General features: G+C 34.6%; 1 protein-coding gene across 1 annotated transcript in view; it reads right to left on the bottom strand.

Annotated features, from left to right (window-relative positions):
- Positions 1–12,908, bottom strand: part of LOC132486861 (serine protease inhibitor Kazal-type 5-like) — a 63,039-nt gene extending 50,131 nt beyond the window's left edge. Inside the window, exons 1-4 of the mRNA XM_060094433.1 lie at positions 12,838–12,908; positions 11,503–11,528; positions 7,260–7,387; positions 5,559–5,628 (exon numbers count right to left, since the gene is read on the bottom strand). Coding sequence (XP_059950416.1) covers positions 5,559–5,628; positions 7,260–7,387; positions 11,503–11,528; positions 12,838–12,892 — 279 coding nt within the window. The 5' untranslated portion in view covers positions 12,893–12,908. The remainder of the gene's footprint in view (positions 1–5,558; positions 5,629–7,259; positions 7,388–11,502; positions 11,529–12,837) is intronic.
- Between the last annotated feature and the right edge of the window lie 11,180 nt (positions 12,909–24,088).

Genomic DNA, 24,088 nt, shown 5'->3' with positions numbered 1-24,088 from the left:
ACTAGTGTGTCTTTTTCATTCTCCTGTTGATTTTATGCATTTATTATACATGTCATTTTCTGATCGGTTACTCTAGTGATTACAATAAGCATCCTAATTTATCACCATACACTACCAATTAATACTTAATTCTAGTAAAATATAGAAACTTGGCCCCAATTGTAGCTCTATTTTCTCTGTCTTCTTTCATACTGTAACTATCATACATGTTATATTTGTACACCCAATAAAACAGCGTTATAATCATTGCTATATACAATATTATATCTTTAAAAGAAGCTAGGTGAAAATAAGGGACATATGTTTATAGAGTACTTCATATTAACCCCTATATTTACCATTTCTGGTGCTTTTTATTTCTTTCTCTAATTCCAAGTTACCATCTGGTGGTCATTCCTTTAAACTAAAGAACTTTATTATTACTTATAAGACAGATCTGTTAGCAACAAATTCTCTCAGATTTCATTGATATGGGAATATCTTCATTTTGCCTTAATTTTATAGGGTAATTTTTGTGGATATAGAATATTGGTTAACATTTTTTCTTTCAGCCCTTTGAGCATCTCTTTCCATTGCCTTCTGACCTTCATTATTTTAAATGAGAAGCCAGTCATATATAATGTGTCATTTTTCTTTTGCTACTTTTAAAACTTTCTCTTGATCTCAACATTTTGATCATGATGAGCCCAAGTGTAGATCTCTTTGATTTGTCCCATTTAGAGTTTGTTGAAATTCTTGAATATAAAGATTCATAGAATCCCATTGCTCTTACCCAGAGTTCAACAATTTTTCAAGCATAACTGATTGTCAGATTAACATAGGCTGCTGGTCGATTTCCAGAATGCTAAAATGGTTGTTTTACTCAATTTTGTGTAGCCTTATAGTTGTTCTTTGGGGAGGGAATTAGCTGACCTCCTTATTCAGCAATAGTCTGAAGTGTCACCCCTCAGGGTAATTTTATATTGATTCCCAAACCAGATAAGAATAACTAGCAAGGGGAAAGTATAGACTCATTTTACTTACAAAAATAGTTTCAAATTTTCTAAATAATAACTATGCAAATTCAATAGTGTATTAAAAAATGCATTATGATTAAGTATGATTTACCCTAAGAAAATAATAATGATTTAACATTTAGCATGGTTATCAAAAAATGTATTATGTTAACAGACTGAAAGAGAAAAATTGTAAAATTATTTCAATAGTTGCAGAGAAGGCATGTGATAATGATCAAAACATATTCAGAAGAATAAAAACAGAAAGGAACTTCCTAAACTTACTAAAGTTTATAGAAAAACACCTATGGTAAACAATATACTTAATGGAGAAACTTTAGCTATATTGCATTTAATATAGGCAGAGAAAGGGCAGATTGAAGTTCATTATCATTGCTACTGTTGAACTACTGTATTGAACTCTAGATCCTCACCAATGATAAAAGGAAAGAAAAAGAAATAAAGAAGTGACAAGATTGAAAAGGAAGTTATAAAGCTTCTATTATTTGCAGATGATGTGATCAACTTCCAAGAAAAAGACAACAGAATTAACAGATAAATTATAAGAATTAACAAGGTATCATAAAGGTTTTTAACAGAAGATAAACCTATAGAAATCAATAGAATTTGTCTATGCCAACAATAATCAGATATAAATACCATAAACAACAAAATACCACTCAAAAGAGCAATAAAATTACACATTTTCTAGGTATTGGCAAAAAATACCTGTGGAGAATATTTTACAGATTTCATAAGATACAGAAAAATTATATGAATTAATAAGATATTCTATGCCTTTGACTTGGGCAAGTTACTATTGTAAAAAGTCAATTTTACCCATATTAATTTATAAATTCTCTGTAGCCTTAACCACATTGAGTTCTCAAACTCAAGTTGAATTTTTTATAAACTTAGTAAATTTTTTATTTCAAATATATATGTGGAAAAATATATATCTGTGCATAGGTAAGTCAACTTTGAAAAAGTGAGCTAACAAAGGGGACTTGTCATATTAGTTATTAAAGAAATGAATATGAACAAAAAAGGGAACTTAGAAAGACATACATGCACACCTAGGAATTTAATATCCTACAAAGTTGGCAACTTAAATCAATGAGAAACACTGAATGAATGAATTGATCAATTAAAAAACAAAAGTTTCTCCATAGGCCAAAGATGTTAGTGATTAGAAATTATGGAGGATTTCAGAAAACTTGGGTGGTAGGAATGGAAATCATGAAAAGGAGTCAAATTGGAATATACGTTGGATGCAAAACCAAGACTTGTTGATGGATTGGATATCAGAGTCATAAGGTTAAAGAATGACATACATAGTAATGAAGAATAAATTGATGATGCAAGAGAGAGAGGATGTCTATAGGAGGAAACTTCTTGAACAAAGCATCTTATTCTGAGAGTAAGAAGCAGGGTTAATTTTCTTTTTTTTAACATCTTTATTAGAGTATAATTGCTTTACAATGCTGTGTTAGTTTCTGCTTTACAACAAAGTGAATCAGCTATACATATACATATATCCCCATATCTCCTTCCTCTTGAGTCTCCCTCCCACTTTCCCTATCCCACCCCTCTAGGTGGTCACAAAGCACTGAGCTGATCTCCCTGTGCTATGCAGCTGCTTCCCACTAGCTAGCTATTTTACATTTGGTAGTATATATAAGTCCATGCCACTCTCTCACTTCGTCCCAGCTTACACTTCCCCCTCCCTGTGTCCTCAAGTCCATTCTCTACATCTGCATCTTTATTCCTGTCCTGCCCCTAGGTTCATCAGAACCATTTTTTTCTTAGGTTCCATATATATGTGTTAGCATACAGTATTTGTTTTTCTCTTTCTGACTTACTTCACTCTGTATGACAGACTCTAGGTCCATCCACCTCACTACAAATAACTCAGTTTCGTTTCTTTTGATGGCTGAGTAATATTCCATTGTGTATATATGCCACATCTTCTTTATCCATTCAGCTGTCGATGGACACTTAGGTTGCTTCCATGTCCTGGCTTTTGTAAAGAGAGCTGCAATGAACACTGTGGTACATGACTCTTTTTGAATTATGGTTTTCTCAGGGTATATGCCCACTAGTGGGATTGCTGGGTCATATGGTAGTTCTATTTTTAGTTTTTTAAGGAACCGCCATACTGTTCTCCATAGTGGCTGTATCAATTTACATTCCTACCAACAGTGCAAGAGGATACAAGAAGAAAAGACAACCCTCAGAATGGGAGAAAATATTTGCAAGTGAAGCAACTGACAAAGGATTAATCTCCAAAATTTACAAGCAGTTCATGCAGTTCAATATCAAAAAAAACAAACAACCCAATCCAAAAATGGGCAGAAGACCAAATAGACATTTCTCCAAAGAAGGTATACAGATTGCCAACAAACACATGAAAGAATGCTCAGCATCACTAATCATTAGAGAAATGCAAATCAAAACTACAATGAGGTATCAGCTCACACCAGTCAGAATGGCCATAATCAAAAAATCTACAAACAATAAATGCTGGAGAGGGTGTGGAGAAAAGGGTTAATTTTTGATGGGAAAAATCTAAGCAGAGAAAGTAGATTGTTTCCTTTTACAGTTAAGAGGAAAATAACAACAATAAAAATATACTATAATTGCATTAATCTATTCACACACAGACAAGTAAACATCTAGACAGAAATTACTTGAAGGCAAACAGCCAAATAATAACTGCCTTAATTTATAAGTAAATTATTTCCTAGGTAGCAAAACATGTAACCATAAGAACTTTATCTAGAGGTCAAAATTATAATTCAGGCATAAAATGGTAACAGAGAAGTATAATGTCTTAATATTCTATAATTTTATTTCTTAAAAATCCTATTTCATTAAAATTCAGTAAATGTGTGTCTACATATGAAAACGTACCACTAGTAATGTTTTAAAATAGTAGGTTTAAGAATAATGTGTGTGTGTGTGTATTTGGGGGATTTTTGTTTATCACTTTCTTATATTTTATATTTTTAAACACCAATGATATATCAGTTTTTCATGAAGAAAAAAGAGGAGGAGAAAGAGAATGGATTTTATAGAGTAAGCATCTCTCTAAATGTCACAAAGAAAGGCAGATTTGAAAAGTACCAGTAAAGTTTTCTGACCCTCACAGATTTGGGGGAACATAGAAGCAGCTCCCTTTTGCTCAAAGAGTTTGTAGTTATTGACCAATTGTGTGGTGACTATGTTATTGTTTTAAAAGTGAGACTGGTTGAGCCCGGGCAGAGACTTTGGTTGACTCGGTCTACTGCGGAGGCTGAGGTGCTCAGACAGTCCTGAGTAACACTAACAAGGAGGATGGTAGCTTGGTTAGACCAGGGATATTAATGTAATTTGGGTGTGCCTTCCCTGACTGATCATTTTAGTTATGTGTCAGAGGCAGGAGAGGAGGAAGAGAAAGAAGATATTGGAGAAGAAGCTACATAGGAGACCTGGAATAATATGAGTAGTTGTCAGAATACATGGCAATAGCCCCAGCTTTGTCAATAACTTATTGTAAGACGTTGTAGACAGAGATTTCACCAAGTCTGGGCCTAGAACTTTTATTTTTTTGTATAAATAAGAATTTTTGTATAATAAAAAATTATTTATAAAGGGAAATGGTTATGTGTTGGGTTGCATCTGTATAGTTTCTTTCATTTTATTTAATTAAAAAAAGTTTTTACCACAGAACAGTTTTCTCCAACAAATATTAGCCTGAATCCCAATTTGCAAAATAGATATAAATAAGCAAGTCTACTTGAATTAGGGGAAATCTCCAAGTATCAGAAAATATGTTCAGTCGGAAGAGAAAGAGGAAAAGAGAAAGGAAATAAAATGAGTCAAATGTCTGCTAACACATGTTAAACATTGTAGCTGGCTTTTAAAACTTAGTTTCTCGGGCCTCCCTGGTGGCGCAGTGGTTGAGAGTCCGCCTGCCGATGCAGGGGACATGGGTTCGTGCCCCGATCTGGGAGGATCCCATATGCCGCGGAGCGGCTGGGCCCGTGAGCCATGGCCGCTGGGCCTGCGCGTCCAGAGCCTGTGCTCCGCAACGGGAGAGGCCACAACAGTGAGAGGCCCGCATACCGCAAAAAGAAAAAAAAAACAAAAACAAAAACTTAGTTTCTCATTTGATCCACATTCCATTTCAGAGGTGAAAAAATTGAGACCCGGATATACATAAATTGTCCAAATTCTGAGACTTGAACTTAGTTCTACAGTCCCATGAAGTCTCTTGTTGGAGCTAAGACAGGACAGTAGAAATGAGAAATGGCCATGGAAAGCAGACATCACACTGGCTTATACCACCTCTTAGCATCTGTCAGTGCCCCAAATGTTTTCAGAGAGTTAGGTCATGGGTTGGGCCTATGGACAAGCTGTACCAGATATTTAGCCTACCCCTGGACTACGCCATGTTCCCTCCCTTCTAAATAGCTGGCCTCACAACAGGTATGACTTAGTAATTAAGAAATAAAGAGATCTGAATAGAGTTGAACATAATCTCCAAAGCAAATATGACAAGTTGACTCCAAATAGTCTCACCTTTGCTGGGGCAGTAGCCCTGGCTCTTGCTAAATGCCTGGCCCTTCTCTGGGATTTTGCTTCTTTTTCTCTGGAAGACAGCAAAGAATAGAATAGCTCAGATATGCTTGACCAATTTTAGGTCTAACATCATACACGGTAAACTTAATTTTGGCTATTCTTCTCAGCTTAATCTAGCTTGTCAGAACTGGAGGTATGTCTGGAAATGACCACAGGTACTGTAAATTTCTCCTCAGTGCTGAAATATATCTCAAATGTGGTTCTATTAAAAGTAAGAATCTTTACTGTTAACCGTATAACAGACTAACAACCTTAAACACTTCCATCACCCAGGTGGTCACCAACTCTAAAAGCCATTTATATCATTTTTGGAATGCTCCCTTTGAAAGACCATATTCAGATTGATCCAAAATCTACCCACCTGTCTTGGTCTGAGGTTCCAATCTCTAAGGACCCACAGAGCAAATTCAGCAATTTAAAGATAACTTTAATGCCTCATACAGTCTCCTCCTTTCCAGGTTAAGAAGCCAAGTTTATCCCAACATAATTTACATAAGTAATAAAGATAATAATTGTGTGAGTGACTTCAAAGTGATAAATAACCTGCCTTGTATGTCTAAAGGCATTTAATTTTTATTTTTAATTATTTTTCAATAAATTTATTCTATTTATAGTTTCAGTCTCCTAACAAAACATCTTATGTAACAAGGAGGAAACTCTTTAGTAAATATTACACCTGCTGGTTTACATTCAGCTTTCAAGAGACTAAGAAAGGATTGTTAAACTTGCCCTGGGAGTCCTCCCTCCCTAAATTTTGCCCTGCCTTCCTTCATCTTCCTGCAATGTCTTCATTAGTAGCAGCACATGTGATCAGAGCTTCATTATCCCAATATTAATGACTATGTCAGATTAAATCCCTTGACACATTACCAACTTGGCATTTTAAAAGCTGATTATAACATAATTATCTTCAGTGGGTAAGTTTTGTATTGGCTTGGTACCAGAGTTAAAGTTTTGATGGTGGTCAGAAACTGAGAATGAATTCCCTGTTCAAAAACAAATTCGGTCCCTTTGATTTGAGGACTTGCAACTGATAACTCAAGCCTTTACCACCTATGGAGTGTCACTGGAGAGAAGAAAATAGTTAAGAAGCATTGCAAACATGTCAGTAAACCTCCGGGATATTAATTCTTTCTGAGTTGCGGGGAGTTGGAAGCTACAGTCAATCCTAGAGTCCATCTCATGCTGGCATAATCCTAGATGTCTGAAGACACTGGTAGCTCACAGAGTTAGGGTATATCCTGATTCTCCTGGTTGGCTCTCACAAGAAGAGTCTGGCATCATTCTCAGGGGTACAACAGAGTCTGGTCTTAACAGACTCAAGAATTCTTTTCTCCCAGGGTTAGAAAACTCAACTTGGAAGTACATCCTCAAAAAACTATTAAGTGCTGCATGAGGTATTGATACCAGGCCCTCTGGGATATTTTGGAATACCATGAGTGATTATTAAAATCTTTCCAAGTGGGTGGCATTTATCCAACTTTACTTGATGGTAGGTATCACAGTGATCTGTAAGCATTTTTATTTACCCACTTAGATTTAGAAAAATATATTTGACAGAAAATAAAAATAATACATTTAGTAGTTCAGAGAATAACTGGTAACTCAAAACACTTGAAAGAAAGATTAAACTTTACTCACAATATCATTTTGCATGTGGCACATTTGTTGATGAACACTGTTCCATCAGGGCTTTGAAAAATGTTTTTATCTTGGGAACAAAACAGTTTTCCATTTTTCATCAGTGCCCTATATTCATTGCATGTTTCCTTAGGAAAATATGAAAAAAAGTGTTTACAGAAATCTCATCAAAGCAAGACTTTACCTTCTAAGAACAATATTATTTCATGACCACCACCCCCTTTGTATGGAAGACATTCACTCAGTTGATACAGATAATACAAATAAAAGTAATGAATCTGGATTGTCTGTTGGAGATTGAAAATTCACCTAAAAGCATTCATCTAAAATCATTAGTGAAATGGAAAGAACAAGGGACTTGGAGTCAAAAGATCTAAGCTTATCTTCCAGGGTTCTCATTTACAAGCCCAATAGCCATAGCAAATGAACTTCTCAAAGGCTCATTTACCCTATCTGTAAAAACATAGGATATAAGTATATGTGCTTCATAAGTTTTGTGTGGATTAAATATCATAAGCATGTAAATGCCTCAAAGAGTGCCTGATATATAGCAGATATTCAATAATTAGATTCTCTACCTCTCCTCTTCCTCCTGCTTTATTATTATAGTTGTTGTTGCTATTGCCATTATTGTTATTGGAATCTGCTAAGATGATGCATATAAAATACCTAGCACACAGTAGTTCAAAAATATTTGCCATTAAAAGATATATGCAGGCTTCCCTGATGGCGCAGTGGTTGAGAGTCCGCCTGCCGATGCAGGGGACACGGGTTCGTGCCCCGGTCCGGGAAGATCCCACATGCCACGGAGCGGCTGGGCCCGTGAGCCATGGCCGCTGAGCCTGCGCATCCGGAGCCTGTGCTCTGCAATGGGAGAGGCCAAGCAGTGAGAGGCCCGCGTACAGCAAAAAAAAAAAAGATATATGAAAATGTTGCAGTGTATTTGATGAAGGCCTGCTATATGTCACTCACTTTTTTTCTAGGAGCTTAATATTAATGGTGCATTTGCACTACCTAGTAAAGTACTGATTTAAAATGTTATACTACCTATTAGTTTAGGAAATCCACTGGTCCTTTAAAGCCTTTGTAATCTGTTTTCTTTTTTTTTTTCTTTTGGTTTTTTGTTTTGTTTTGACTTTGAAAAAACAAAGCATAAAGATCCTTGTACCAGAAAAAACAAGTAAATCAGTCAAGCCTTTGCTCTAACTCTGACATATGCAACCTCTTCCAAAGGACAGATTATAGAATTCTATTCAGCCTCCTATATCTTTATAATAATCATTCAGTTAATCAACAAACACTTATTATGAGGATACTATACTTTTCTGTGTGTCATGGATACAGCAATAAATAAGGCAGGAAGGCTCCTTGCCTAAAGGGTGCGTACCATCTAATGGATAATGATGTAACTAACCTAGCATCCTATAGACAGGAGGCAGTTGGTAGCACTTGCAGAATGAATGATTAATGGTGAAGAAGAATAAATAATTTCAGAGACCAGCCCTAGGAAATTTCGTTAAGGGTGACCTACTAAAACATCTCTAAGATTATTATCACCATCCAGTGATCTTATCTGAGTAGCAGAGCAATAATTTCTGGCAACAGACTGACAACTGGGCCTCTTGAGATCCATGTCTGGTCTCTGATTCTATAGTATCTTATGCCAGTATTGCAAGTTACTGCTTAGCTGGCTGGATATAACTGATTCTATAAAGCCTAGATAAAAACATTGTCATAGAATCAGAGAACAGCCTGGTGTCTCTGTAATAGAAATATATCCCTTGTGAGGTAGGTCTTAAAGAAAGTGCTGAAAACAAAGATTCATGATAACACTAGAATGAAGCTTTAAATAGTTTTTAGTGGTCAACTGAAAAAGAACATTATCAATCAAGATAATTCCTGAATTGGATTTCTCCTATGTCATAATTAGAAAAATAGCTAAATCCTAGAAAGACACACTTTTATTTTTATATGAATGGACAACTGAGTCCTAGAGAACAGGTTAAGAAATTTGTTCACAGTTTGTAATTAGTAAAGATGGAACTTGATGCTATTTTTCTGAGTTATGAGGTTATCCAGTGTATTCTCTTGGGAAATAGGAAAAGGCCATAAAAATTGAAATCAGCAGTCGTGTTTTTCTCTAGGAAAAATGAAATAGCCTCCCAATGACCATAATAGAGAGGGCTGAAACAGGAACAGGTCTGGGCCATAAAGGAATCCTGAGTTGGTGAGATGACTTCTCAGCAACCGATTACTTGCAATCTAACTTCCAGTCTTTGGCTCATTTTTGTTTTGTTTGTTATAGTTGCTCTTTGTGTTTTCTCCACTTGTCTCAGAGAAACTGGAGCCCCGTAGGGCCAAGTTCTTTCTGTTTTCCTTCACTGGCTGTGATATTGCCCAGTGTTTTCCATTTTTCCTCCCCAGGCATCATCATAAACTCCTCAGGAGCTGGCATCACCCCTGCTCTGTGTTAAGGCATTAACAGGGTTGCCATGGCTTTGTAATAACCCTTCTGGGATGACAAATTTAAGCATATGGTAAAGATCCTTGCAGATTACTCCAGTGCTTTTCTGTGCTATTCTGGCTCATGTTTGTAACATTCAACATGTTCTTATGGTACTAGAAAGAACTTGAGCTACTGAACTTGGAAAATAAAATTTCCAGCACTATAAGAAAGACTAAATTAATAGTTTTCATTTCTGACAAAATATCCAAAGACTATGATCAGAAATATTTCCAGATAAATAATTACATTTTATATTCTTTTTGCTTATGCCAACATGAGAGGTGGCTAAATTTGTTTTTTAAATGTTTTTCAGTGAAATAGAGTTCAACAGTATGAGAAATACCAGTGCAAAATTTGAAATATCCACCAAAACTACTACCCATTATCATAGACGCTGAAAAAAGAAAATTATGGCTTCATGCTCAGTAAGGTTTACACAATACCCTTCTTTTTCCAGTATGAAATATTCAAATGAGCATGCTCTTCGATTCTCAAAAATCCAGGCTTTCTTTCTACCCTACCATCCCACTCTACTTATGCAATAGAAGTTTCTGAACCTCTCTTTAATCAGAAAACTTAAATGAAATAATAGAGACTATAATGGAATTCTCTAGAATATACCTGTAAGTTTCTCTTTTAAAAAAAATGTAACAATAAAATACAGCAAGAGTATTTTAACCACATTTATAAGAGTTTTGGTGTAGAAAAGAATCTTTTTACTATTTTATTCTTTCAATGTTCATGGTCTTTGAGAAACACAGCAAATATCTGCTACATAAGTAGAAATATTTTCAATCTGAAATAATGGCACAGTTGTGTGTGTGTGTGTGTGTGTGTGTGTGTGTGTGTATATAATTGGCTCTTTCAATGTGCCTTTCAAATAGATTTTAAAATGTTTTATTTCTATAGCAAATGATTCCTTCATTTCTCAATCAAAAGATCCCTTAGAGTTGGTACAGACCCTTCCAGAGTCAGGGCCTCTGCCATCACAGGTGCTTCTGCCTGGTCTGCTGTGAGTTACAAGTAACTTCATGATTCACTCCCACCTCACCTTTAGATTCATGTTCTAATGCTGTCTTCTCAGAGAGAACTTACCTATCTCAAGAAAAACTGATACCATCTCCATCCCCAGAAATTTCTGTCTTCCATCCTGCTTTATTCTTCTTCCAGCACTAATCATTATTTAATGTAGTATATATTTTACTAATTTACTTATTAACTTGTTTGTTTTCTTCCACTAAAATGTAAGCTCCATGACGGCAGGGTTCTTTTTTGTTTTTATATCCCTGGCATCTCAAACAGGATCTGACATACAATAGATGCTCAGTAAATATGTATTGAATGAAATATATACACTGACTATACACAAGATACAGACAGCTCCTTTCTGCATAATGATCACAAGAAAACTTATTTCAGCTTCCTATGTGTATCATGACTTCCAGCTGTTAAACTGAACAATAGTAATTCACTAGTGTGTTGTTTATGGAATTTTAAAGCACTCCTTTAGTGTGGTAGATTGCCTCTTGCAGATATCCATTATCATTAAGACATTGACTGGTGTGTGTGTGTGATTCATGTCTTGATTCATAAAGACCTGTTTCTGTGTTTTTAACAAAAGCTATTAGTACACATGAGTATAATATGTCTGTATTATAATATGAAGGTGTTGGCCACAGAACATTTTTCTTTAGGGATCTTGGAATGAATTCAATGAAGAGCAAAAGCAGGACTAACCTGATTTTCACCTTCACTTGCAGCATCTGGGACAAAAATACAGAAACCAAAGTTAAGGGAATGTAAAACATTTAATAAGTAAAACAATTTACTGAGTGTAGTATCTTGCTTATTTTAATGGCAGTATATTTTAAAACCACAAATTGATTTGAACACATTAAAATTTACCATGGCAAATGAAGTGAGGGCACTGCACCAGGCAGTATATACAGTCACAAAGATCTCTCACTCATAAAGTTCCAATTACTTCAAAAAATAATACTTACTCATATGCTTTCTGACCCCCTCAAAATATCTAATTTCTAAAAGATTCTTTCAGAACAAAGTATTGCAGGCCTCTTTTAAAATTATAACATAGTACACCTATCAAATATATCAATTATAGTTTTAAGGTATAGTGTAGCATAAAGTTTATATCATATATATACATAAAATTAAATTTTCTGAATTCTGGTAGCTCTGTCTCATAATTATAGCCACAAAAATTAGAGATCTGGTAAATATTAAGATTAATTAAAATCACAGACTAATATACTCTCTCATTAACAGACTTTTTTTGTACCTATACACTTTTTTAGGAAAGTGGGCATCACTTGTGTATAATGGTCTCCTCACTCTCCATCTCTGAGGTTTCCTTTTAAAATATGTAAATGCTTCATAGCAGGTTAAGTCTAGGCAATCTTGTGTTCCCTTCAAATTCAAATAGCAAAAGCAAAAACCTACTTGCTAGCTCCCGTAGAAGTCCCTTACCAATTAGATGAAATATTTTCAATCCATTTAGGATTTGAAAACACAAAAATAAAATTTGCTAGAAAGCACTACTGCTTTAAAATAAAAACAGATGACTGAATTTGATTTTTAATGTTTTATTTACAAATATAGTATTAAAATATACATATTAAGTACATCTAAGTTTTAAATATCTGTTATACACATAATTCATATCAGCATCAATTCATAGGCTTAATATCCTATATATGTATAATATATATAATTCATATTGTTATGAACTTTTATGTTTGGTGAGGGGAATATGGAGAAGAATCTATTAGCTTTTCAGAATTAATGTTGAATTAATGGAAGGATTTCTGATGGATAAAAATTCAGATTATCTCAAACTACTTGTCATTTCTAAAGATAACATAGTTATAAAACCACATATGTAATTCTTCAAAACTCTACATCTGGCAAGGTATTTCAGGGATATATATATATGTATATATGTATATATATACATATATATATATACACTGAAGAGGGAGGGAGAGAGACAAGTCCCTGCCCAGAGCTTTGGGATGTGTGGCAAGAGGCTTAGACTACAGGTAAATTGCTCACCTTGTATGAGGCAAAGAGCCAGGGTCAGAAGCATTGGCACTGCAGCTATCTTCATGTTGAAGATGATGTAAGTTGGTTACACGTCTGCTCCTTGCATTGCTCACCAGCTGGTGCTCTAAGACTGAACCCATGGAGATGCAGCTCACTTTTATAGTATACTGTGGGTGACACCCACAACAACAGCCAAACTGTAAAACCAGTTGTTCAAGGTCATGCTAAACTTAATATACCACATCAATTTAGTTTCCATCTTTTAGGATCCTGTCAAGGTGGCAGATTTCAACAGATACTATTTCTAAAGTAGTTCTAATGTGTCTTCATGATACCTCCCCTAGAATGCAACAGATTATGTCCAAGGACTCTACTCAAAGTTTAATAGTCCATAATCCTATATCAGAACTGAATTCCTCACCAACACCAGACACATTTCCTCGTAGACAAACATGTTTCTAACTCAGCTCCCTTCATAAGTGGGAGGGGAGGGAAAAAGAAGACAGATGGGTTGTCCTACAAGCCAAGTAAAGATTTAAAGATTTCTACATCTGAAGAAAGCTGCTTATAGCAAGAGCACCTAGGATTCCTTTTGCTTCCATCTGCATCTGTTCTAAAGTGTCTCAATTCAGTGTCACAGACACATATATAAGTTAGAATTGATGGGATCAAAGCCCTTTTAAATATTGTTCCAGAAAACTGATCTAAGGCTATCCAACGCTGAGATCATGTCAATATTCTGAATCCCATCAAAGCTAGAATATTTCCCTTTCTTTTTATCATGAATTAATTTCTTTCCTATAAAATATAATTATTTGTCTCAAGGTCTGTGCTATAAGCTTTATTTCTTTCCAGTGGTTTAGTGAAATTAGTGACCATGGAAAACAAGTTCAAATTGCATTACTATCACAGGTTTGAAAATTGACTGTCTTAGCTTAATGGAAAAAGAATGGGACAGGGAGTCAGAAAATTTGTTTCTATTCCTGTCTTTGCAACTACACAGTGTGATGGAAATGAACCTGGCTTTGGTGCATAATAGATCTGGGTTCAAATCTTGACTCACAAGTTATTAGCTATGTTGTCTTGGGCAAGTCTCTTATTTGCTTTCAACCTCAGTTTCCTAATATGTAAAATAGAGATAGTAAAACTATACTGTACAATTGTTGTAAGAGTTAGAGGTAAATCATGTGTGTAATGTTTAGAACAATTCCAATCATATGTGATAAGTTTTATAGTTAATGATAGCTGGCCTTGCATTTTTATCTCATTATAATGATGTGATTTACTAGGTAATTTCTAAGACTCCAAGAAAAGTCAACATCTCTTAAACGTGGTCCACAATGACAGATTTAAGTTTCCTCGGCATAGAAATAACAATCCCCAAACATTCTGAAGTAAAATTAAAAAGTCAGGATATAGGTTCTCTTTTTCATCCTATCATTGTGTTCTAAACCATGACACCTGAAATAGATCAAAGTATTAACCATCTAAACTTTGCCAAAGCCATTGCTAGGTTTCGGTCATCACTGATGTCTATAAAAATCCTTCTTGCATAATGACATACCAATACTAATTTTTTAATCTTCCATTTGCTCTGTTAGACCATATGAAATGTATCCCAACCATACACTCTGTTATTGACAGTAGATTGCCTTACAATAGAATTGGTGACTGTGTACTATGCTCTGATGAACACCAAATCTAGCCCAAATGAACAGTATTCGCAGGAGTGGAAGTAGTGATAGGGTGTAACAAAAGAACCAAAAGATGATTGCATCTCTAAAGTATCCCTGCTATGAGGGAAGGTTGAAGGAGTTGGTTTCTTTCTTACTGGAGAAGAGTTCCTTACTAACACCCAGAACCTTCTGAAATGATGAATAAGAGGATTCAGACTGATAACCTCTTCCAGGAGAATAAGATGGCCAAGAGAAGATTCAGTGAGCACCCCCAATACTGGAAGTACATGTCAGCTGGCTCTTGTCATCAGACCTACTTCTGCATTTCATTTAAGAAATGTAAATCCAGAGGTGATTAATCATACACTCTGTTAATCACTCCTTATTTTTGAAAACCATGGACTTTAAATTCAAATAAATGGGACTGAGGTTTTAGAGAACTGAGTTTTGGGTTACTAGAGTACTTTTATATTAGGTTATCAGAGTACTTTCCTGAAATTCTAAATTCTATTTTTTTTTTTTTTTGGTTTGTTTTTTTGGCCAGCTCTTTCAATTATTCACCAAACGTGTAAAACCCTTTTTTTTCTCATTAAAAAGGAATGGGGGCTTCCCTGGTGGCGCAGTGGTTGGGGGTCCGCCTGCCGATGCGGGGAACGCGGGTTCCTGCCCCGGTCCGGGAGGATCCCACGTGCCGCGGAGTGGCTGGGCCCGCAGCGGGAGAGGCCGCAGCAGTGAGAGGCCCGCGTGCTGGAAAAAAAAAAAAAAAAAGGAATGGAGTTAGGTTGTAAAAAGTATAAACTTTACAATTCAAAACATGTATCAAGTGGCCCAGAATCTGAATTCACATCAAGGATATTGACACAGAGGGAAGAGATAAGAAAAATATAAAGTAAACAAGATTTTATAGATCAGTAATGTTACTAAGGACAAAGGTTATTTCCAAAATCCAAAGTTAGCAGATCATTGTTCAGATCTTCTCTTTTTCTATGCTGAGATATCCTTGATGATCACAATAGTTTAATAAATAATTATAGTCCCTTACAATTAAATCACCTTCCGCATCTTTCCAAACAATCTGTCATCCATTAGCTCTCATGACTTGTTTATGCAATGCAGTGACGCAGCAGAGTAGGTGTTATTGTCCTTTCCTTACCTGCCAAAAATGGTGCCATTAATAAACCTCAGAGTAGGAACTAGCTTGGATGGTAATACCAGCCTTGCCACTTTCTCACCTTTTACACCCTATGTGGCCATCGCATAGCATTTCAGACAGTTCAAAGAGAATCCGGACGTTAACAGTGCTTTAAACTGGGTTCAACATTCTACTGCTAACGTAGTCCTTTATGTTTATCCCCTGCTCTCACATTCATACACACACACACAACCATAAACCCATAATGACAAAAAGAATTACGTTGTGACCATGACTGAAAAAGTATATGTCCTAACAGTTCTTAGAAGATGAATTAATTTCCTTTTTATTTTCTTAATTTTTGATTTCCTTTCCTAAAATTCTCATGTTTCCCCCATTAATTTAACATGTCCGTATTCTCCTTTTCTGAAAGACACTAACTGGAAAATAGCTTTTACCCCCCTTCTTATCTTCAAATGTCCCATTAACAGGTACCTTTACTCCTTCTCTGGGAGTTCCTTTCTGTTTGTCTAGAAAGGCTGAGAAACTATAAAGATAAGCATATTGTTTTATCTAAGAACAGGATGAGATGGGCATTCTTTGATCACTAAGCATACAGACCCTACTATTTATAGACATAATTGTTGCTTATGTTAGATTAGGATTAAGAAAACAGGAATGTTTTAATACCTAATTTTTAACTGTATTAAATTTTACGTATCAGGTTATATTTTGTTCTTAAATACAATATCCAGCTTCTCCCTACAGTTGATGCTACTGGAACTCCTATTCCATGACCCTACACTATCCATCACTTGAAAATTCTCAAGTCTCCTAGGATTCATTCTGACTGTAGAAAACAAGTTTGTGGAGCTACAGTCCTTTGGAAAAAAATCACAATGAATTAATTCTGAAGTAGCTAGTATAATGAGTTTTGGCAAAAAAGTAACGCATATTTTACAGTGAAATATTTTTATGTGTGTGTATATACAATAAGAAGAAAACTGTTAGATTTATAAGCAAAATTAGGAAAAGGTGGTATATATATCTATTAAATTATTTGCAAAGAAATATAAAATTTGCTAACATTTATGGTGCACTTACTAAGTGACAGGTACAACAATAAAGAGTATAATTTTTTTCTTTTTTTACATGTGAAAAAATGGAGGTTTGGTGAGATTCTATAACTTTTCTAAGATCATACAGCCTGTAAGCAGTGGTCTTTGCAAATGATAACAGTCAATGAAAATAAAGGCAGTGAAATCCAGAGTCCAAGCTCTAAAATAACACACACTGTAGTGACCATATTATTTACACCTATAACTAGTTTATCTCAGACACTTCCTGTTATAGACTGAACCGTGTCCCTCCAAAATTCATATTTTTAAGTCTTAAATCCCAGTATTGCAGAATGTGATTGTGTTTGAGGAGAGGGCCTTTACAAAGGTGATTAAGTTAAAATGAGGCCGTTAGGGTTGAGCCCTAACCCAAACTGACTGGTGCCCTTATAGGAGGAAATTTGGATGTAGAGAGAGACACCAGGGATGCCTGTGCACAGGCACTTACACCAGGCCACATGGTTTGTAAGCAGTCAAGCTGTGGCTCACATCTAGGTTTTAAGACTTAAAAATTTCATTCAAACAAGTAGCAAGTTAAATAGCACCAACCACGTGTCATACAACAATCTTGATTCACTAGACAGAAAAAAGCAGTAAGAATGAATAATAAATCAGAGAATCCTCAGGTATGGGACCAAATTACCAAAATGTGATTTAACAAGTCAAAAATATAAGTCCAAAGTTAGATGCTATGGTATTCCAATAGATTCTATAATACCCCCCACATGAATACAACAAATATTTACTGAATGCATACAATTATCTGTTATCATGTGAGAGCGCAGCATTAAGCTTGTGAATAAAATAGATGTGCTCTCTAATCTCTAAGAAATTATACTCTAGTGGAAGAAGTAGAAAATAATCATACAAATCATTGTTCACCTGAATCTGTGAAAATCTTTTAAAAACGATGTCCATAGAGTAAAACTAGCATATAATACAGATATTTGGCCTCTAGAAGGGAATTCCCTGATGATACTCTCAATTCTTAAAAAAATAACCTGGGGTTAAAAAGGTGTATAGCCTTCAATCATCTGAAAAATTCAGTTAATCAAAATGAATCATTCCTTGTAGAAAATAAACTTATAGTTACCAGGGGGTAAAGGAGGGGAAGGGATAAATTGGAAGATTAGCATTGACACATATACACTACTGTATATAAAACAGATAACTCATAAGGACCTACTGTATAGCACAGGGAACTCTACTCAGTACTCTGTAATGGCCTATATGGGAAAAGAATCTAGAAAAGAATGGATATATGTATATGTATAACAGATTCACTTTGATCTACACCTGAAACTAACACAACATTGTAAATCAAGTATACTCCAATAAAAATTTTACAATATATATTTTAAATGAATCAGAGAATGAAATTTTGCTGTAGTAATTTCTTTTATCTGAATTTTAGTTTCCACTATATTACTAGTTAGTTAACTAACACTATTGGGGGGGGCAGGAGTTATTTAAAAGTGAATTTAAAAGTGAATATAGAAATTTAAAAGTGAATATAGAAATTATTTTGCATTAAGTGGATTTTTTGTTTATTTTGAGTGACACCTCCCACATGATATTAATGCATTTCATCACCACATCCTTACTATAAAACACCTCTATTTAAGAAGGTATTTTTCCAGAAAGTAATTTTAATATTTCTGAGCAAGAAGCTGTAAGTAGTGGACATTTATTTGTTATCTACATACACAACCTTGGAAAATGCAATAACCAGCTTTAGTCTACAGTGTAAGATAGGGGTTATTTTTTCTGTCACTTCTAGATAGAAAATACTACTTATGCTTCTGAGAAGTATTGTAAAACTGTATAGGAAATTATTTAAGAACTCTATGCAGTTACTTGCATTAATAAAGGCTATTAATATTATTATTGTACTTACAGAGCAATTGCATATAAACTTTATTTTTATAATAGGATATTTATATAATAATAGAGTATAATACTAATTTGTACACAATATGTATATATAAAAATATTTATATACTGTCTATATTTTATATATTTGATCCTCACATTAACTCTTTGAGGTAAGCAGATAATATCTTATTTCCATTTCATGGTCAGTAAAACTGAAAATCAGCATGGTTGAATGATTTTCCTCAAGTCTGTTAGCCATAAGTGGAAGAGCTGTGACAGGAATTCAAGTTTCCTGATATATCTATATCTATATCTATATATCTATATCTATTTATATATCTATCTATATATATATATATGTATTTGTTCTGATATATTTTTTTCACACTCTCCCATATTTAACAGGTCTAAACACAAATTCAGTGAGATTAGGAAAGAAGAAAACATGGAAAGAGAGGCATGTATTCAGAAAGAAAATAAAGGAACAGAAGGACACCAAATATACTGAAAGAGAGAAAAAATCAAGTTTGAACCAATCTTGGTGATGAAGGGCAATATTAACATGTAAAATGCTTTACAAATTACAATTTTTAATACATATTCTCATTTGGGCCTCATGAACAACCTTTTGAGTAGGTTGGACATACATTATTGCTAGCATCCCTATTTTACTAAAATTTAGAGAGATCTTTCCCAAAGATACAAACAGTAAGTGGTGAAAGCTGGAATCAGACAGAAGTCTACTCAATCAAGATTCCATTGTCTTCTCCCTATGCCCTTTGGCTGGTTTTTTTTTTTTTTTTTTTTTTTGGAAATCAAAGTTTATTTACTACCTGCATACAAAAACATATTGCACATCAAACAACCAAAATAAAAAAAAGGGAAAAATATAAAGAAAAAAGGGGGGAAAAAGAAAAGGAAAAGATACTCTACTGAAGACTAACATGTAGTTTATACAGAATAAAACTTCTGGAACACTGTGAAAGATGCTTGAAGCTTTCATAATTTCAGTAGGAAGAAAATGATTAGAAGGCAAATAAGAAAACTAAAATACCTGAGTTATTTTCTGAAAAGAGAAACAAAAAATATGTATGCTAAGGGATACACCAGGTTTTGTTTTGTTTTGTTTTTAATGATAAGATTTCCACTTCTGGCCAAGATGCAATAACAAGGAAAGAATATTTCCTCCCACCTGAAACAATAAAAGAAAAAAAGTAGTTAAAAAAAAAAGCTTCATGAAACAAGAGTTTTCTGACACTGGACATTAGATAATGCAGGTCATGATCCTTGGGAGTGGGAACAGAACCCAAGTTAGCTCTATACTGCCACAGCTTACTGTCTATAGTGTCCAGTCTGTTGAATAGAGAGAGAAAACACAGGTAGAGCACAGCAGTCTCCCTGAGATAAGGATACAAAGTCGAGAGTTGAGGAGACCAAGGGAGGTAAAATTTACATGGCATGATACCAAGAAGAGAGAACTTCAAAGAGAGATTTGCAGCAAATTGTCCACCTAGAGTCTTCAACTGAGTGATAGTCAGTAACTGTGTGTGAGAAAACTACTCAAGGCTGTGGAGAAAAGCATGCTAAGAAGTAGAGGGAATAATATCCAGAGTAAAACAGGAGAGGAGATGGCTTGTGTTCCCACCAATCAAAGGGAAAAACCTGTCATTCAGTTAAAGATCTGAGAATGGTATTTCCCTGGTAGTGAGAAAAAATTAACCACAAAAGGTTGCTCTGGTTCCACCTAACAAAGCTTAAAATCAAGGCTAGAAAGGATCAAAGTATTTTCAAGTAACTTTACTGTGTCCCAGCACAAACCTCAAGGACCTTTAGAGGAAAGAAAAATATTCATCACTGAACAAAGTAAACATAAAATGACTAGCATACAATCCAAAATTACCAGACAAACCAAGAAACAGGAAATAGAATTTATGTTAAGAAGAAAAATCAATCAAAAGAATTGACTGGACTCATGATTCTAGCCAAAAGAAAGTAATAGGAACTGGAGTTATACTGCTGCCTGCAATAAGTAAAGAAACAAATAAAAACAAACAGATAAAATATATGAAACAATGGTTTTCAAGATACTGGACAACAGTCTCTTGAAATGCAGATAAGTGATGCATGAGAGATAGTAAACAAACAAGCTGAGACTTAAAATTGCCCCAGCTTACTGTCTTAAGAAAATTTCTAAGTCATAGAGAATGAAGGAGAAACTCAGGCACAGCCATGCAGACTCTGTTAAGGAGACAGCTGAGATTCCAGAGAGATGAAGGCAGCTGGAATTTACCAAAACAGAATACTGGAGATGAGAGAGCTGAACAGAGTGGGTACCCTAGAAATATGAATAACACTTAAGGATTCAGCACAGTATTGATCACCAAACGCACATGACATAACTATTCAAGACCAAAGAAAGATCCACCTGAAATAATTAGAGAGAATAGTACCCTATGTTCATACAGGGTCAGGACTAGTACCTGTTCCTATCAACCACACTGGAAAAATCTCAAAATTCATAAGGCATTGGATAGAGTACTCAAAAGGGCTATGTCTCAGTAGTAGGGGATAATTAGTTCTAGCCTGAATATTTCTCTGGTCCTACCTAACAAATGGTAATAGCAAGATCCAAAGGGATACACACACTTTTCCTAAAAGAACTGTGTCCCAAGACAAAATTAAAAATTATTTATAGAAATACAAAATCATTCTACTCAATAATATAAAACTAACAATGTCTGGTATTCAATAAAAAAATTACCAAGCATGCTAAAGAAGCAAGAAAATATGAAGAGCAAGAAAATAGTGAGGAGAAAAATCAACCAATTAAAACTAACTCAAAACTGTTATGGATGTTAGAATGCAAGGACATTAAAACAGTTATAAATGTGTGCTTTATATTCAAAAATATAAAGTAGAGATATGGAAGACATAAAAACAAAATATAGGGCTTCCCTGGTGGCACAGTGGTTGAGAGTCCTCCTGCCGATGCAGGGGACACGGGTTCGTGCCCCGGTCCAGGAAGATCCCACATGCCACGGAGCGGCTGGGCCCGTGAGCCATGGCTGCTGAGCCTGCGCGTCCAGAGCCTGTGTTCTGCAACAGGAGAGGCCACAACAGTGAGAGGCCTGCGTACCGCAAAAAAACAAAACAAAACAAAACAAATTGGACTTTAGAGTATGAAATGAAAAATATACTAAATATGATTAATGATAAATTGGATGTCATAGAAAAAAAGATGAATGAATATGAAGACATATGATATAAATGATACAAAATAAAACACAGAGGAAAAAAATTTAAAGACAAGAGCATCAGTGAGCTGTGGGACAACTAATATAAGAAGACTGATATAAGTGTAATTGGAGCCCCCAAAGGTAGGCCTGGGAAGGCAGAAAAAAATATTTGAAGTAGTAATGGCCCCAAATTTTCCACACTATAAACCAACAGGTCAAGAATCTCAATGAACTCCAAGCACAAGAAATGTGAGGAACCTATACCAAGGCACATCATTATCAAGTTGCTCAGAAACAGTGAAAAAGAGAAAATCTTCAGAGCAGTTGCAGGGGGTGGGTGAGTGGGGCAGGGAGAGAAGGCTCTGTTATATACAAAATAATAAAGATTAGGAAAGCGGCAGATTTTCTCTTTGGAAATAACACAAGTAAAAACACAGTGAAGCAACATCTTTAAAGTACTGAAAGAAAATTCTGTCAATCTAGAACTCTATGCCCAATAAAAACATCTTTTAAAAGTGAAGGTGAAATAAAGACTTTTTTATGTATAAAAGTTAAAAGAATTCATCCCTTACTCCACACATTTACTGGAAGAAATATTAAAGGAAGATTTTCAGGCAAGAGAAAAAAACATACCACATGAAAATATGGATCTACACAAAGGAAAGAAAATCATTAGAAAGGATAACTACATGGGTAAATATATAAGAATTTTTCTTATTATTTAAATCTCTTTTAAAAATAATTGCTTTAATAGTAAGAACTAAAGATTTATAGGTAGTAAATTAACAAAGGAGATGTAATGAAATCATAAAATACTTGATTTATCCAAAAGCAGAAAAAAGGAAAAAGGTAACAAGAAAACAGAAAGGACAAATAGAAAACAAAAAGATGGCAGACTCAACTCTGATCATATCAATAATCTATATTATATTTAAACCTATATATTTTATGTAAAATATATATTAAATGTAAATATATTCTATATAAATGTATTAGACATAAACATGTGTGTTATATGTCAATATGTAAATTAAAAGACAGATTGTCAAATTAGATAAAAAAAGGAAAATCCAATTATTTGCTGCTTTCAAGAAACACACCTTAATGTAAAGATAGAAATAGGTTAAAAGGATGGGAAAAGATATATGATACTAACATTAATCAAAAGAAAGCTTGATTGGCTATATGAATATCAGACAATCTAGATTTCAGAGCAAAGAATATTACCAGAGATAAGGAGAATCATTTCATGATGACAAAGATATCAATTCACCAAGAGGACATTTTTACCACTCAAAGTGTTTGTACCTAACAAAGGAGAGGTAGTCAAGAGTTATAGAAATTACATGAGAGAATATTTCTTCTTGTTTCATTAGATGAAAACCAAGCATTCATATGTTTATAAATCATAGTATCTGTTTATAACTCACCTTAAGCCAGAATTGTTACTCATTGGCATTTTGAATACTTAGGAAGGTCTTGAAATTCTTTATGATCAAGCAGAAAAAAAAAGTTTTACTCCATGTAACCCAAGAAAGTAAAGCTAGAACCTGACTGAAGTTAGTAAGAGGCTGTTATGACTCCACTGAAAGGGAAAGCTCTCTAACAAGGAAATCTGTCCAGATATAAAGCACATGGTTGCCTTGCAGAGATTGTCTTTTATGCCTCTGGAGATGGCAGAAAAACCATAAGTAACACTTAATAGATCACATGCATGGGCTGCTACTATCTGGGCCTAGGGTAGAATAAATGGATTTTAAACTATAAAATTTGAATGCTATGTAGAAATTAACTAGATGCAATGAAGATAAAGATGGTATAGGATTAAGAAAATGTTCAGCATAGAGATTTGAAATTAAGCATTTTTTTCTTGTATACTTATCTATAAGGATATTAATGCCAATCAAAAATTTAGATCAATATCAATTTGTAGGAGTCATGTTGAATTTCAGTAATTGAAAGCTTGAAAACCATAGGTGCTGAAAGTAAGGAGAAAAAAATAAAAATAAAAAATTTTTCTATGCTAAGGAATCTAGCAACCTGGTAAGGAAGACAATACTTGCCTCAGAAATAATTCAATAGAATATAAAATATTTTTTAAATTATTTAATTTATTTTTTTGGCTGCATTTGGTCTTCATTGCTGCGCATGGGCTTTCTCTAGTTGCAGCAAGTGGGGGCTACTCTTCGTTGCAGTGTGCAAGCTTCTCATTGCAGTGGCTTC

This window comes from Mesoplodon densirostris, chromosome 3, assembly GCF_025265405.1.
Source record: "Mesoplodon densirostris isolate mMesDen1 chromosome 3, mMesDen1 primary haplotype, whole genome shotgun sequence".
Classification (NCBI taxonomy): Eukaryota; Metazoa; Chordata; class Mammalia; order Artiodactyla; family Ziphiidae; genus Mesoplodon; species Mesoplodon densirostris.
This window is presented reverse-complemented; position numbering and strand designations above follow the sequence as displayed.